The sequence below is a fragment of the Melopsittacus undulatus genome, chromosome 6 (assembly GCF_012275295.1).
Source record: "Melopsittacus undulatus isolate bMelUnd1 chromosome 6, bMelUnd1.mat.Z, whole genome shotgun sequence".
Taxonomy (NCBI): domain Eukaryota; kingdom Metazoa; phylum Chordata; class Aves; order Psittaciformes; family Psittaculidae; genus Melopsittacus; species Melopsittacus undulatus.
In genome coordinates this window covers 12,780,123-12,798,137 of record NC_047532.1, presented here as the reverse complement: position 1 = coordinate 12,798,137, position 18,015 = coordinate 12,780,123, and the positions used below count along the sequence as shown (strand labels likewise).

Here is an 18,015-nt window from a genome sequence, read left to right as displayed (position 1 = left end):
ACTCTACAATTGTAAAGCTTTTCAGAATTCTTTATACAACTGAAAAGCTGAAGTTAAAAACAAACATATAAAATCTTAAAATCCCATTTCTGTTATGTAGAACTAGATATATACACATATATATTTTTAAGATAGGAACTGAGTCTATTGTCACCCCCCTAGATATAAACTCAAGGTCTTGCTCTTCAAATATATTTTAGACTTCTCTGATAAATTCTGCCCAAGATAAGTCTGCATAAAGAGCAATAACTGTACATAAGTTGTCGTATGATTTAAAAGCTAAGTTTAAAGCACACATAAAGATTCACAGTGATACAGCTCAGGAAACTCATTTCCAAGTTGCAGTCAAGAAACTTCTCACTCAAGATCAATCGTAGAATCACAGAACAGTCTGGGTTTGAAAGGACCTTAAGATCATCCAGTTCCAAACCCCTGCCATAGGCAGGGATACCTTACACTAGACCATGTCACCCAAAGCTCTGTCCACCCTGGCCTTTAACACTGCCAGGGATGGGGCATTTACCACTTCTTTGGGCAACTGTGCCAGTGCCTCACCACCCTCGCAGTAAAAAACTTCTTCCTTCAATCTAACCTGATCCTCCCCTGATTAAGTTTTAACCCATTACCCCTTGTTCTATCACTACAGTCTGTGATGAAGACTCCCCCCCCAGCATCCCTGTAGGCCCCCTTCAGATACTGGAAGGCTGCTATGAGGTCTCCACACAGCCTTCTCCAGGCTGAACAGCCCCAGCTGTCTTATCCTGTCTTACTCATTTGGCTATGGACTTTTATGAAATTATAACCACAGAACTGATACAAACCAGCGTGTTTTTCTTCTGAGCTGCACGTTAAGAGAGAAGACTCTGAATATAAAAACTGTTGGGCTTTTCTCTCTAAAAAGACAACTGCTTTTCTGCTTGTTGCACTCAGTTTGCTGTCAATCGAGAGCTCTTGTTTCCACAGGAAACAGCAGCCATTGGAAGCGGACAAATCACACTGATATGGCAGAACAGCAGAACACCTCCCTGCAGAATGGAAGATCAGAAAGATTGCAGCCTGTAACAAGACAGGAGTTATCATTTCCACTGGAAACAAGTGCAACCACTACTGAGAAGTCAGCTTTTTCTCCCCAATACCAAAACAACACGGCAAAGAACATGCCAAGAAGCTACATGACCTTCAATATGCGGGGGGGGGGAGGGGGTGGAAATAAAAGAAAACAATCAATGATGTATTAAGCTAGAACCAAGCAACGCTTCAGTCTGGATATCAGGGAAGCTTGTCAGCAGGGAGCTACAAACCCTTCATTTCAGTTAAGTTTCTCTGTTGTGAATTCTTTCAAGTTTACAATCTCTAAAGCATTAAGGAGCAAATTCATCCCAAGCGAGATGTGTACCTGTGGACAGAATTCCCAAAGTGACTTGGGAGAGGATAAACTCTCCTTGGAGCCTGAAGCCCACTATTCCTGACAGGATGTCCTTCTTCCCAAACATCACACTGTCAATCAGATCATCCTGTGGCACTGTGTGCCACAGTATTAGTACGAAGCATTCCTCCCTAGCCAGGCCACAGGCATTAGGGAGGCTTTCAATGTATCTTTGTACCTTAACAGCAGGATGACACTGGATTCTGTAACAGTTACAGCTAAAATGGATGGGAATTCTGAAGGTGTTAACATAATGGAGAAAAAAAGGGAAGAAAATAAAGCTATAAAATCAATATTCCACCAGTTGGTTTGGTTAAAGCCATCACCGAGGCAGTTCATTTGAACTCTGATTCCCGTTTTCTGCAGCATCGCTCTTTTTCTCACTCTTGTATGTGGAAAGGAACAAGTTCTCTATCTGAGTCAAGAACTCTTCAGCAATGAAGCAGTTTGTGACCTTGCTCAAAGTCTTCCTCATGCACTCCAGAAGCTGGTCAAAAGAACAGAACATTTTCTTTTAAATGGTTATTTTTCCTGCGTTTATTTTTTCCCCTTCTAGCTGGTAAGTATTCCAAAGGGATTTCTAGTTGTTTATTTAGGATTAACACCAATCATCTCAGAAACATACAATGGCTTGGGTCAGAAAGGACCTGAAGATCATTCAGCTTCAACCCCCTGCCAGGGGCAGGGACACCTCACAACTAGGCCATGTCACCCAAGGCTCTGTCCAACCTGGCCTTGAACACTGCCAAGGATGGAACATTTACCACCTCTTTGGGCAACCTGTTCCCAGATTAACACTAGTGAAGAGTTCAACTGTACAATACAAACTGCAGAAACAGGAACACATGGGTGATTTAAAACCAATTAAACAACAATTAAATTCCAGAGCATTCCACCATTCAACTCAACTGGAGACTGAAGCTGTTCATAAGCAAAATCATGTTGAGAGGAAAGACAGAATTAGCTGTGGGTAATTATTGTGCACGTGTTTTCTGTTTATGGCTTCTGCTTTAGGCACAATTTCTGTCTTGTTTGTGCGATTCATGTTCCAGCTGCAGACTTCTGGCAATCAAAACAGTTGTATTTAAGAAAAACATTTAAAATTAGAAAAACTGAAAGAAGAAACTTACTTTCTGCAAACAAGTCAGGTCGGAATCTCTGTGAAAAATTCTATCCATGGGAACACTGCTGTTGAAAGAAAAACAAGTCATAGAAATAAAGAATCACCTAACTGTTTGGGACTGGAAGAGACCTTAAAGCTCATCCAGTTCCAACCCCTGCCATGGGCAGGGATGCCTTCCACTAGAGCAGCTTGCTCCAAGCCCCTGTGTCCAACCTGGCCTTGAACACTGCCAGGGATGGGGCAGCCACAGCTTCTCTGGGCACCCTGTGCCAGCGCCTCAGCACCCTCACAGGGAAGAGCTTCTGCCTAAGAGCTCAGCTCAGTCTCCCCTTTTCTGGAAGGTTCAAGCCATTCCCCTTGGCCTGTCCCTACAGGCCCTTGTCCCAAGCCCCTCTCCAGCTTTCCTGTAACCCCTTCAGGCACTGAAGCTGCTCTCAGGTCTCCCCTTCAGGAGCCTTCTCTTGTCCAGGCTGCCCCAGCCCAGCTCTCTCAGCCTGGCTCCAGAGCAGAGCTGCTCCAGCCCTTGCAGCAGCTCCATGGCCTCCTCTGGACTTGCTCCAACAGCTCCATGTTCCTCTTGTGTTGTTGCCCCAGATCTGGATACAGGACTGTAGGGGGGAGAATCCCCTCCCTCAACCAGCCGCTCACTCTCCTTTTGATGCAGCCCAGCTCACAGCTGGCAAACAGTAATGCTATAGAGAGCAGTCACATGCTTTCATTGACACATTAGTGATAAACATGCAGAAACCCTACCCTGGCTGTTCTCTGTAACAGAAGCAGGCACTTACCTATGGCAGAATCTGTATTTTTCAATCATCCACCTGGTCTTTGCAAATATTAATTCCCACTGAGGTTCCTCCAGCATCTGCTGAACCTCAAACTTGTAGGGCAGGCCTGGAACAAAAGAACAGGGTTAGCTGGTGTTTATAGTGCACTCCCCATTTGCTTTCCATTCTGTTTTAGCTTTGGGCACAGGCCCCTCCTTCCCCATAACCACTCATAAGTCATTACTGACTGTGGAAGCTCACAGTCCTGTTACTTGTTAAGGAGGTTAAATTAAAAGCATGACATATTTTGGATTCCAAATTTGGTTTTGGTGGGAGTAGGGACTAAACCTGTTCTCACCCTCAGCAATTTCTCATGCCATAGGGAGCACACCCAGAAACCTACACCATAACAGAAAAATGCCAGAATGGATGCAGTTTTTCTAACTTAGGAAGACTACAAAAGTGATGCTAAAATCTATGCAGCTGTTCAGTGAATAAAGGTTTGGGTTTTATGTATGAAGCGGTTGACTCTTGTCAGAGACATTCTGCTCCTCAAGGAAGAAAATCTAGTTTATTGCAGGTAGGGAAAGAGGAATTTAGGAGTATTTTAAGGAACACCAGAAAACGACTTACAGAAGAATTCAGTTACCAAGTATCAGCACGAAAGAGACTGCAAACCTGAGTAATTCATTAATAAAAGCCTTTCAGGAATATAAAAATTTAATGAGAGGAACATCAGCTTTCCAACTAGGCCTCAAAGGAAGTGAAAAGAAAGTAGCAAATACCATTTGCTAGTTGAACACATCTCAAATGTGCTAAGTGTTCAGTGCAGAACATATTCTGAGAGTAAGAATTCACCTATAGAAATACATGAAACACTAACTGCGGTTCATTGAGCAGTGCTGTGCTATCGCTTTTCCAAAGAAAATGAGGAGACACCACTTGGGAAAAAGTGGATTTCAGGAGATAAGCATCAATACGAAGCCCCCTCAGATAGAAAATGCAGCGACCAAAACACGTTTGCTTTTGTGGGCAGATAAAGCTCCTAACTCCTCCACACAGGAGGGGTGCATGGGAAGTGAGGGTAAAGTCACCACATCATCAGCACAGCACACAGGAATCGGCACAGATGGGGCCACTGCTTTACTTCCCCTTGGCCTGTGAGGCAAGTCTGCAGGCAGATTGGAGCTGCTGGCTCACACAGCCTCTGCTAGTGCCTTGCCAAGAAAACTGGAATCTTGGAGTCTGGATGCAAAAATCAGGATTAAACACACAAGGGGGAAAAGGAGAGGGAAGATGCAGCTACTATAACCCTGTACTGTTATCAAGGGAATTTCCCTCAAATTAGTGTCAGGGAATGAGCAGATCCAATCATCACTTGAAATCCCATGAATTCTATCTGGTGTGTTCTGAACTCGGGTTTCCCTGGACACCAGGAACTATGATCCTCTGACCTTCTGCATGCTAAGTTACTCAAACAACCATTTTTGGGTGCTATCACACTTCTGTCCCCTCAACCAGAGGGTCTGCTCGGGATTTTGTTACACAGCAAAGTAAGTGATCCCTGTAAAGCAGCTCCTCAGCTTTACATATGGATAATGTATGTAAATAGCAGTAACTCTTGTCCCAACCCTTTAATTCCTGGATTATGGGAAACACCAAAACATTCTTCCCTCTATTTGTACCTGTATACTCTTATCATGACAGCAGGGACTACCTGCAGGATTACTCCTTAAGTGAAATTCCTAGGTTTATACAGCACATGTTACCAATACATAAATCTCTAATTCCAAGCTCAAGAACCAGCAGCGTTCTCCCCCTCAGTGTCCAAAAGGAAAAGACAAAATAGAACAGTGGATAAAACACTGGTACTTACGGTAGGAACCGTCGGAACTGAGCTCATCACTGATCACTAGACAAGTCATCTGAGAGTATGGAAGAGGATTGTTTCGGTTGTAAGGACTTATAATCATCCCAATGAACATGGCACCACCCCTGGAGAAGTAACTCTAAAAAAAAACCAAAACACACACAAGAAATACAACTTTTTTTCAGAACAGAGTCTGAAATTAACAGAACTTATCTCAATTTAGGAATTATTTTAAGATGCATTTGAGTGGTAACATGCATTAAGGTTGTAAATACCAGGGAAGCTTTTGGGTTGTTGAGATTTGGTTTTGCTATTTCTTGTTTTGTCATGTACAGAGCTGGTATTCACCTGGTATTTGGCTTGAGTGTCAATGTCTCGGATGGAAGGGTTGGGGTCAAAGGCGGGGTGGGAATGGTACCACCCGATGACACTGTACCCTCTGGCAGCCAGTGTTTCCGAGGCCTGTGTTTGAGACACTGGGTCCATCTCGCACTGCAGCCCTGTACTGAGACTATTGCAGGGCTCTGCTGCACAAACCTGTTTAAAAAAAAACCTCCAGATGGATAAATGCAAGAAATCTCCATCAGTTCAATACAATTGAAAGCATTAAGTCATACACCTCATGTTCCTCATATCAGATCAAGAGCATGTCACACCTTCTGCGTAACTTTAACACTTCAAGACTAATTAACTTCAATTTTCATATACCAAAGTACTTACCCTTAAGAAATAACCTTTCCATCTATTCAAATCAATACAGATGATCATAACAGTTTTAACACCGTAGAGAGAATGTAAAGACAAACACTTACTTCCACAATTTTATCCGCTTCTGAGTATCTTCCACCCAGCAGCCCTATTACTTCTGCCATAGACACATGTGAGTGCTACAAAGATATCAAACAAGTATTAAAGCTCAAGTTGTACAATGGCTCCCAGTTTTGAGCTACACACAAGAGAACACATTAGCTGCAAGGCAGTAACTTCTCAATGATGTTTAGAAGGAAGTTAGGACAGCTATGGATTCCCAAACACCTAGCGTTTCAGTTTAAAGCAAACCAAAGAGGATGTTTGCATTCTTATATACACACAGGTATGCAGTACACTTGTAGAGCACTTCCAGATGTGATGCAGTGCTAGCTGCAAAAACTGATGCAAACAAGCACTGCATTTCTCAGTCTTATGTTGCCCATTAAGAAGTAACACAACACAGAACAGCTTTCTGAAAGATACAACTTGATCCTCACCAAATCCATTATTAGAAGTGCTTCAGAAGATACTTTCACCTGAAAGGGTTCCTGCAATGATGAACACAATAGTGAGTATGAGAAATGTTACCTAAGGAAATGAAACATTCTTGATCATTCACTCTTGCGTACATACCTGCTTTTCTGCAGTGAACAGGCAGCATGGAATCAGCTGAAAGGGATCAAAGGAACTATAAAATGAAAGAAAATCTCTCTAAAGATGTAGGACAGTCAGGAAACTTCCCACATTTCCCACTGTCTCCTTGGCAGAGGAGGAACAAACACGGTTTCTTTACTGGATTTTCTCATCACACAGGAGGATGACTGCCACCAAGCAGAGAAACTTCACTACCCATGCTCACGAATGTCAGTGTGAAACAGTTGAAACACACACATTATTTCAGACCACAACAGGTATTAATGATTTGTGGTATTCCAGCCTGACACCATGCAAGGCACTGGTCTCATTTCTAGCAGCTCTACATAGGACTATCAGGTACATCAAATACCTTTTTGTTTGTCTTGAACCTTTAGATGATTTTGCAGGTTTCAGTTTTTCCTCCTCCCTTCTTCTTGCTAATTCCTCAGCAGAGAGGTGCTAAAAAGAAGTTAAGAGTCTTAAAAGTCTTCAGTGTTCTTCCAGCAGGGATTCATCCCAATCTCCCCTCTGTCAGCTTAAAGACATGTGCCCCTTGGACAAGGGCTTGCCCTTGTCCCGAGCCCCTCCCCAGCTTCCTTGCTGGCTCCTTTAGGCACTGGGAGCTCCTCTAAGGTCTCCCTGGAGCCTTCTCTTTTCCAGGCTGAACAACCCCAGCCAGGAGCAGAGTTAATGTCAGGAACCCCTATCACCTGCATTATAAATACAAAGAAATCACATAAGACAAAAAACAACATTTACATCTTATTCTCCTATCTGCCACTGTCAGCTTTAGCACTGCAGGTAATGGAAAACAAAGGGTCATGAGATCTCCTACAAGACAAGGCAAAGAGCTTTATAGGCCTAAAACAGCACAGGGTGACACATGGTCACAACAAACACCTTTGTAAACACCCAGCACCAGTTGTATTTATCAGCAACATAAAGATGTGACAGCCACTATGTTATTCTCAAGTCACTCCTTCCTCTACAAGAGGTTACATACCCATGACACAACTGTTTCCCTATACATTTGAAGCAGCAGCACCTGCCAGCCATGAGCAAAAATTAGTTCTTCAAAGGTAGTTTAGACCCCAGCAGGGTTACCTCGAATGTCTGTCCTTCCAAATCCTTTGCATCACACCAGTTACCCCAGGGGTCCCGCACTCGCCGTCGTCTTGTACGCTACAGCAAAGCAACACAGGTCAAGGATCTTACTCCTGAGAACACTGCATTTACAGTAATCAGCCCTAAGAACACTGTCCAAAAGGTTCCTAACAATGTGCTGTATTTCCAGGGAAGAAAGAACACCCTGGATGGAGTTGGGTAGATTTAAGTACTCCACAATCTGTCATCAAACATCATCAGTGAAGCTGTCATTTTTTTAAGGCTGTAAAGTGTAACGCCTGATTGATGTTCCATGGATCATCCACATCTGACAGCAGCAGTGTGTTATATCCAGATCTGAATTACAGCTCAGACAAGCCAAGCAGCCAGTAAGTTTACATCTAGTGGATGCTGCAGTTCTTTATATTTCAACTTTTCTTTCAATCAAGATTGACTTTGTTTTTCTCTCATTAACTGGTTTATTTTGCTGTGAAGCACTTAAAAATGCTACATTATTTAAACCCGGCAAGCCTTCGTAATTCATGGAGTTATAAGTGAGTTACCACAGTGCTTCAATGCATGCATAAAGCTTTCAAGTAAGCCATATCATATACCTGTTACACTTAACAGTTCAAGGGCAAGCACCTTCATCACACTACCAACATACACCATTTTCTGGCTAATTCAGGCTAATAAGTTATGGAGAGGTGAGGAGGAAGGGCAAAGACTGAAACACAGTTGTAGTTAAGTTCCTGAACAGCAATCAGATAAGTAACATGGCCAAAGTTAGGGCAGAAACCTGTCTGACAGCAGACCTTGCACATAGCCTGACACTCAAATGACAGAGCATCCTAATGCCACTGCAAACTGCATGAGAGAAGAAACTTCCTGAGATGCCCAAGCTTGAAGAGGAAAATCAACTAAGACTTTCCCCACGCTGCATGTTTCTGGCTGCCCCCACCACAGCATACCATGGACTGCAAGCGCTGGGCCAGCTGATAAGCTTCCACTGTGTCTTTGCCTTCCTTGGCCCGGGTCCGGTCCACTGGCTGGGGGCGGTTATAGACAGCCTGCTCTGCAGGAGACAGGGGAGACACTGCTCTTCAGTGAGGAATGAACCCGCTTATTCCTGGTATAGAGCCAAGAATGACACAGAGAAGTGGTAACAAACACCATAAAGAAGAAAGCAATAACAACAAAACAACCCACAGTGAAAAGACGCCTTGATGGTGGTGTTACTGACACTCCCACTACCACAGTGCTTTTAAGACAGGGAAACCTCCTTCTTTATTGTTAATAATCTTTACTTCAGCCAAAATGTATTTGAAGGACACTCCTCCTCCCCTAGGTGACTGTCATTCAGCTTTAGAGTCTCTGGATTGATTTTGGTCCAAACCAACATTAAGTTATAGGTGTATATATACTACATGTATATGTACTTTCACCATGTCACCTACATTTAACATGCATATCTTGTAAAAATTAGCCCTGAGGATGAAGATATTGCTTTTTATTTAGGAAAAGGTTATAATTCAGTATAGGAAAAAAACCAGCAACGTCTTAGCTCCGTGTGATGTGGAGGGAGGGCAGAATTCTAGCTGGTATCAGGAGAATACATCAGTCCCACAGTGACACACAGAAAAGCACAAAGCCATCTCACAGCTGGTGTGTGGTGAACAAGAGGGAGTGGGGGAAAAGTAGAAGAAAGTAATAGATATGGATAAAACCCAAGAACCCATAATCCTGTAACAGGTTATGAACTCCTCCAGATTTCAAAGGTCACCAGTGACAATCTGCTCAGATGGTCCTCCCTAGCAAGGATTAATGTGCATCCTCTGTGCAAGCAGTGCACCCTGACATGAAGTCATCTTTCAACACTAGCACCAGAACAGGCCACAGCCACAGAGGCTGGAACACAGAACACAGTCCAAACAGATGCTCTCTTCTACAGAATTGAAATGTACCGACAATTACTGTTCGAGACATTAGGAGTACAGAGAAGTTGGATTATCCACATGGATGCCTGATTCCAATGAAGGGCAGTTATGCACACTTGATCAAGTGAACTTAGGAGTTTTCTTTTAAAGACATAGAAAATCATAGAATCAGCTCAGTTGGAAAAGACCTTTTAGATCATCAAATCCAACCTTCATACCAGCACTGCCAAGACCACCACTAAACCACGCCACTAAGGGGCTTACCTACACTGCTTGTGAACACTTGCAGGGATGGTGATTCCATCACTGCCTGGGTAGCCTGTTCCAATGCCTGAGCACCCTTTTGGTGTAGAAATTGCTCCTATGCTTCAGTCTAAATCTCCTCTGGCACAGCCTGAGGCAGTTTCTTCTTGTCCTATCACTTGTTACCTGAGAGAAGAGACCAGTCACCCCCTCACTCCATCCTCCTTTTTATCTACTAAAACTTTCCAACCGTCACAAGGAATCATTCATTTTAATAAAAGAAGCTGACAGACAGATGCTGAGCATACACTGATGAGAACTGATTGCAATAACAATCTCTTTACCACAGCCAAAGTTAATTGCTCCAATTAATTCCAGGTACGTGTGGATGCGCCCAATGCAGTTCACATCGCCGCAGTTCTTCAGGCCCGGCCGCACCGATGTCTTGTTCAGGTACTTGGGTTTACACCTCTCCCTAAAATAAAGCACAGCACATTGGCAGTAAGTAAAACAAATCCTGAGGAGAGGCAGGAAGGAACTGTGGGACTTGGATGTGAGGTTAAAATAAGGCACTGGTGGGTTTTGTCTCTGTGATGCACACACTATTTACTACTACTCAGGGCAATGACAGCAAAAATACAAACTTCACAAACCACACTATTTTAGGGTTATTCATACACATTCATTCTTAGGCAGAGTGAGACTCTTGCTCCCTGTGCTAAAACAAACTCCTCAACCTGAGCAGTGTCAGGAAGCAATGAATTCCTCAGAAGAGCTATAATACTGTTTAACTGACACAAGAACATCTGCATTAGATTAGTCCAAAGAGCTCATACAATCACAGGCCTCCTTAGTGGAATGAATGAGGCTGTTCTTACTCTCTTTGCACTTATCACTCGCTTTTAAACTGACAGTGAATTGTGTCAGTGCAACATTTCTCTGCTATGGAATTTCAGGGTGTCTTTGCAACTACATAAGCTGTCAATACACAAGACAACTGGATGAGAACACAGTTAAACTCGGGATTTCTTCCTATTGAAATGCAAGTTACCCAGCACAGGAAGCATCAAACCACAGCTGCTAACAGAACAAACTGTACACTGAGCTGGCTGCCACCAGGCACTTCAGTTCTTAAACTGATTCTCTGGAGATGGAATAGGAAACACTCAAGTGTGCACTACCCCAAGTTGATTTTCAGTTTGAAGTAATTTCTGGTCAACATTGTTTGCTCTAGCACAGATTCTCTTTTAGGTGCCCTTCTGTAAAGGCAATACTTAATGCTACAGACTTCACTATGGAATTAATTCACTCATTTTGAGGAACCATTTATTATAATAACATATGCACTCTTACATAGAGGATGGAAAAATGGGAAGAAAATAAACACAACCAAAGGGATGCAGCTTGTTCTGATACAGAACACTCATATTCCTCATGCTTCAAAGCATTTTCATTGATTAGCTTCCAGAATGCCAGAAAAGAACCCAGGGAAGATGCAGAGGAAGCATTAATAATCAGTGCTGTTCACTGGCAATCTTCATAATGCTGCCATAAAATCAGTTTTACTCTTTTCAGGAGTAAGCTATTGGTACTAAATAGTGTTAACTAAAGCAGAGCAGGACAAGGGTTATCTTAATCACTTATTTCAGTAAATGAAATTAATGCACCTTACCATTGATCCAAAATGTAATTCCTAATTTTCAGGTACCGCTCTGGTGTTTTGGCCTGGCGCCCCTCAAAGAACTCAGGAATAGCCTGCTTTTCCTCATCCAGAATGATGCTCCTGTCAACCTCCACTTCTTGTTCAGGTGGCTTAAGCTCCTCTGCTTCTTCTTGATGATCTTCATCCACTTGGCAGGGAGAAGTAAAGAGCAATCCATTATCAGCCAGGTCTCTCTGTCTCTCATGGAGCTCCTGATCAGCTTCTTGTTTAATACCACAAGATGTTGCTAGTCTGCCTTGGTCACTTTTGTCCAGAAATTTACTGTACTGCTGGTAATCTAAGTTCACAGGTTTATCACCATTCAGGTGCTGAGAACATGTTGCCGCAACACTTGGGAATACCAATGCATCCACTGTATCTTGCTTGGTATGGTGAGGATCTTCTTTATGTAAAGATCCTGTAGAACTATGTCCAACAGTTGAAGAACCATGTTCCACTCCTTTTGTTTCTTCAACAGCACTTCTGGAAGTAACAGCTAATTCAGGTTTTTTGGTTTCCTGTTGGGAAGTAGGAGAAAGCAGCTCATCCATGTCATCAGTTATGTCCACTTCTTCATCATCTGACAGCTTTTCAATTTTCACTGCATTCAGATTGGGGTCCGCACGGCCTCTCAAGCTTCCAGCTGACCATGCTTCTACCTTTATCCCATCTTCAATGGGAAGGCTGCTCCCACATTGACTTTGTGCTTCTTTTTCAGAATCATCATTTTTTGCCTTTGGGAAATATAAAATAATTTTAGATGGAAAAATCAAAAGAATCCCCCTGCTTCCCAAATAGTCAGAACTATTTCACTTGAACTGTACATATCTGGAAGTGTTTCTTCCTCAATTATCCTTTTAATAAACTTTCATGGAATCCCAGACTGGTTTGGGTTGGAAGGGACCTTAAAGCTCATCCAGTTCCAGCCCCTTGCCACGGGCAGGGTCACCTTCCACTTGACCAGGGTGCTCCAAGCCCCCCACAGGGAAGAATTTCTTCTTAACATCTGATCTTAATCCCCCTCTGTGCAAAGCCATTCCTCCTTGTCCTGTCCCTACAGGCCCTTGTCAATTCCCTCTCCAGGTTTCCTGCAGCCCCTTTAGGCACTGGAGCTGCCCTAAGGTCTCCCCTTCAGGAGCCTTCTCCAGGCTGCCCCAGCCCAGCTCTCTCAGCCTGGCTCCAGAGCAGAGCTGCTCTGGCTTCTGGAGCATCTCAATGGCCTCCTCTGGACTCATTCAAACAAGTCCATGTCCTTCTCATTTTAATCCATTGCAACTGACTCTTACACAGTGTTACATATATATTTTTAGCTAAAATGTAAATTAACATGTATTTCCATTTAAAAACAACTAGACAGTAGTAATTAAATGCCCCAGAAGCCTCAAATGAGGCTAAACCTTAAACTACAAACACAATTAAAACAGCTGTACAGTGGCAAAATAAGTATTTTCAGACTAACAACCAACAGTGTAAGACTACAACTATACTACAGTTACTACTAGTTATAACAGCAGTAAAAATACCTAAGTCATTCTAGGAATTTGAAATCAGTTCTGACTTTATCTTTAAATCTCCAAATAAGCACATTCCACTTTTCTGAATATGGGAATAAACAGAGTACGTGCTTTAACAGCAGTACCCTGAAAAGACAGGTTAAAAATCAAGCTACATGTGCAACAGCAGACTTATCAAACATCCTTTTTGCTAACTACAGAGATACTCTATTTACCTTGTTCTTAAAATACTGCCGAGCATAGCTCTTCACTTGCAGCACAGTACGACTGCCAATAAGCTTGGCGATTTTCGTCCACCGGCGGCCAAATTTCACCTGGTACAACACAACACATTTAAGTTATCCAGACTCTAACATTCCAAACATGGCACTTTACATGCCAAGAGTTTAATGTAGAACAATAGAATAGTTAGGGCTGGAGAGGACCTTGAGATCATTATGTTCCAACCCCCCTGCCATGGGCAGGGACACCTCACACTAAACCGTGCCACCCAAGGCTCTGTCCGACCTGGCCTCAAACACCACCAGGGATGGAGCATTCACAGCTTCCCTGGGCAACCCATTCCAGTGCCTCACCATCCTTACAATCTCAATACCTCAATAACTCATTACAAATGCACCAATTATTCATTGTAAATGCACAAACAGTACAGCAAAGCCATAGTAAAGAACCTCATTATTCGTATTCTACCAAGAAAATTGCACCCAACAGGAAGTATTATTGCTGTTCTTCTTACCTACAGGATCTTCTTCACTCAGTACAGGCACACTGTAAATTGTGCTGCCTACTAACTCAAGGAGTCATACTGAAATGATGTCGTTTAAGCCCAGCTGGTAACTCAGAACCACGCAGCCGATCACTCACTCCCCCCCCCCCTTTTTCCTCCTTCCCACTCCCAGAGAGATGGGGAAGAGAATCAAAAGAATGTAACTCCCAAGGGCTGAGATAAGAACAGTCCAGTAGCTAAGGTATAACACAAACCACTGCTGCTACCACCAATAATAATAACGATAAGGGGAATAACAAGGGAAGAGAACACAACCGCTCACCACATGCTGACCGATACCCAGTCTGACCTGAGCAGTGATCTCACCCTTCTGGATAACTGCCCCCAGTTTCTATTCTAGGCATGATGTGCTGTGGTATGGAATACCACTTTGGTTAGTTTGCGTCAGGTGTCCTGTGTCTGCTTCCTCCTGGCTTCCCCTCCTCCCTGGCAGAGCATGAGACTCACAAATTCCTTGGTCAAGGTAAACATGACTTAGCAACAACTGAAAACATCAGTGTTATATCGCTGTTCCCAGGCTGAAAGTCAAAACCACAGCACTGCACCAGCTACTAAGGAGAAAAATGGCTGCTACTGCTGAATCCAGGACAAATGAATTTATACTTGGCAAAGCAAATCCCATTAGAGTCAGCACTGTACAACCATAAAACCTCCAACAACTTTCCAACAGTAGCTAAAGGGTTTCACTTTATTCCCCAATTTGCCTCAAGAACACACTATACTTCCTGTAGCCAACTACAGCATTACAGCTGTACAGTTCATAAAGCTGTATATTTGATATATTCTGTGATCTCTAATTGTAATCAGCCTCACATGAACAAAATCTGGTAAACAAAACCAGATTTATAGTGATGAATCCCCCAAAATTATTTATTATTTATGCTTTTGGTAGATGGCAAGTGTTGTTAAACAATCAGAAATACAAAACCTGGAACAGGTGAATATAACATGTTTATATTATTATTTTGTTAAAGATAAGCTAATTCTGTTCCATATATTACATAACCCAACTTACCAGTCCTTGTTCAAACAGTTCTTTCTCTTCTGGCGTCCACTTTAATGAGTAGTTAGCTGGTTTGGCAGGTGATCGGACCCTAGGAAAATAGGAAGTGGAAAACATTAACATTAATATTGATACTACCATTAATAATACATTCTCAAATCCCAGTAACTGAAGGCAACTTCTGACAGGAGAACTACTCCCATCGTTGGTAAAACTACAGGAATTCATTTAAGCATGAATATGCCTGATAAAATCTTGAGAATTACCTCAGTTTCTCCCATCACAAAGGAGGATATAAAGCAACACAATATTCACCAGTGACCAGCGGCACAGAAATACATGCAAGCAGCAAACAGGAAAGTTCAAGCAAGAAAGCCAACCAGAATTAACAAGGTTTTTCTTCCCCTAAGGACCACTGTGTAACAAAACCAAAACTGGTTTACCACAGGCCTATTATTATTATACACAACAGTACTTCTTCGTGTTGCAAGAGCTCCAAAACCTTTTTTGAAGTAGTGTCTTGTAATTCAAATATCAGACCCCACACTTTAAAAGCACAGCTAAATCATGAAGATGTACGTACATGACTTTTCCAGTTTTCTTATGGGGGCTGCAAATATAAAACAAAGTGAAAATAAAGATTAATCATTGTGATGCAGTTGCATATCTCAGAAAAAAAAACCCTGATTTTAGAAGGACTTTTCATGTCTTGTCATCCAACTGAGAATTTTCCCCTGAGAACGCTCACCTTTTCACAGATCTTTTCTCCACTTCCTTCTGATTGAGCCATATTTTTTCAGACAGGGGCTTATTAGATAAATAATACCTGAAATAGTTATTAAGTTTTCCAAGCATCCAAGATGTGTACATGTGAGGATTCTAATAATCACAGAAATTATAATGGTTCTAATTATTCAGCTCTAGAAGCAAACACTGCACTGCTAGAATACCAAAATACGATTTCTCACACTAATTTAATGAATAAGGAAGTTACACTTGGCTTCTGAACTTCCATGCTCACTTTACTTGCAGCCAAGTGGGTATCCTGCCTCTACAACAGCATTTCTGCAATCTACCTACAGGATGACAGTGCTTCAGTCACCATAACAGAAAAGATTCATCCAGTTGCTTTGGAAACAGGAAGTTTCTTATTGTTCCAGAGGAAACTACGCAGCAAATCAGCAAAAGGATACTCCTCTTCCAGCAGCATTTTCTCAATGACAGCCCTGTTTTCTTCACTAATGCTGCTGTCCAGTGTCCATGGCTGCAAACAATACAAGCATGATTTAATATCTGAAATCTGTCATGCTGTGACTTCAGGATCAAGAAGACATGTATAATAGTTTCTAAAAGTCAGCAAAAAGCACTGGTTAAAAACAAGCATGAACATGAGAATGGAGAAAACAGAAGTTCTGATAAACTTGCTAAAGTAGTATCTACTTAAGAAAAACTTACAAGACTGTTGTCAGTTCTCCAGGATGAATCAAGGTAGTGATCCTGCAGCAAGCTTGAAGCCGTGTTTCCATGATCTCTGGAAAAGATCCCAGTGTTCAGAACAACACAAACAGATTCAAACAAAATGAATGCTGTCAAAGCAACAGTGCAGTAAATGACAGACTTCAACAGAAGATGACAGAATTCGCTACTAAAGCTAAATTCACATACTGCAGGCTATTATATAATGTTACTTCCTCTTAATATTCCCTTAGATGTAACATAAACCTCCCTCGGTAAGTCCTATTTTTCAGTAATCTCAGTAGCAGCTCCTCACCCATTTCACTGCAGACTGTATGGGATATCAGTGAAACTCCAAAGAGTAAAAATTCTCATCCAGAGAAAATGCAGGAAGGCCCATATAAAATTTACACCAACAAAAAAAAATCAGAATTCCACAAATGACCTACATTTTTAATATCACAAGAGTTATCGAGTTTTATTATCTCTACTTAACATTCCTACATCTTTTCCCCATTAAGGTAAAAACATCCTCTTGTAAACACAAATCTGGTTTTGTGCCAAAGAAAGCTCATACTTACACAAGGTTTAATAGAATCCTATCATGTTGGGTTGTTACTGCTCTTACAGAATTCATCCTGATTATACTTGACCCTTTCTGTGACAGAGTACTAAAAGGAGCTGACAAGACATCTGGAAAGGGACTTTTTAAAAGGGCATGTAGACAAGGACAAAGGGGAAAACCTTAATTTGACAGAAGGTGGATTTAGATAAGCTCTTAGGCAGTACCTCTTCCCTGTGAGGGTGCTAAGGCGCTGGCACAGGGTGCCCAGAGAAGCTGTGGCAACCTCATCCCTGGCAGTGTTCAAGGCCAGGTTGGACACAGGGGCTTGGAGCAAGCTTTAAGGTCCCTTCCAACCCAAACCAGTCTGGGATTCTATGAAATGGGTCAGATCCATAGCCTCTCTCCTCAGTATTGTCTCCAGCAGTAGCAGGTACTACTCCAGGCCTCTGGTACAACCCTCTCATACTCTGCCAGCAACTGCAATGCTGGGTTTGTAGTGTTGCAGCTGCTGCACGTTCTCTTCAGCATCTGTTTACAGATCCCTCAACTGTGAATTCGTAGAAGCAGTTTTCTGAACCCATCTGTAAGTTCGTCACCAGTTACACAACAGAGTCCCTTCTCTCTGTTCTAAAGGAGTCTCTCCCAGCAGCCTAACCCAGCTCCCCAGTTCTGGCTACCGCTGAGTCCCATGACAGCAGCTCCGCGCTCACCCCACGTTAATGCCTCCACAGCCCCTATTCTCGATGCCCTGCCCGATAACGCTCCACACTGCCGCTTCCCTCCGCCCCCAGGGGCCCTCAATGAGACTCCAAGGTCTCTCCCCAGCGGCCCCCTGCAGCGGGAAGCACCAGAAGCGGCTGAGACCCCGGGCGAGCGCGGCCCAGCTCGGGCAGCCCCTCAGCCAGCGGCAGCCTTCCCCCCGCCATCCCCTCACACAAACCCCGACCGCCGCGGCCACACAAGCCCTGCGCGCCGTGGGGAGAAAGGAGAATGAACACGGAACACGCTGACGAGAACGGCAGAGCCACCAGACCGCAGCGGCTCTCACTCACCCCGGCCCCGCGGACCCGGGTACGGCCGCCGGGTCCCCTTCGATATCCACCTCCAGCTCCTCAGCCGCCGCCGCCATCACT

General features: G+C 43.1%; 1 protein-coding gene across 1 annotated transcript; it reads right to left on the bottom strand.

Annotated features, from left to right (window-relative positions):
- Nucleotides 1-542: 542 nt before the first annotated feature.
- MYSM1 (Myb like, SWIRM and MPN domains 1) lies at nt 543-18,011 on the bottom strand. Its single transcript, XM_034063518.1, has 20 exons — nt 17,935-18,011; nt 16,318-16,393; nt 16,056-16,126; nt 15,611-15,688; nt 15,446-15,472; nt 14,875-14,953; nt 13,288-13,386; nt 11,529-12,292; nt 10,201-10,331; nt 8,648-8,751; nt 7,677-7,754; nt 6,943-7,031; nt 6,570-6,624; nt 6,434-6,484; nt 5,999-6,073; nt 5,535-5,723; nt 5,193-5,325; nt 3,338-3,443; nt 2,557-2,614; nt 543-1,913 (listed from the first exon to the last, which is right to left on the bottom strand). The coding sequence occupies exons 1-20, from the start codon at nt 18,009-18,011 to the stop codon at nt 1,749-1,751; spliced, it is 2,505 nt and encodes an 834-aa protein (XP_033919409.1). The 3' UTR covers nt 543-1,748.
- Nucleotides 18,012-18,015: the final 4 nt, after the last annotated feature.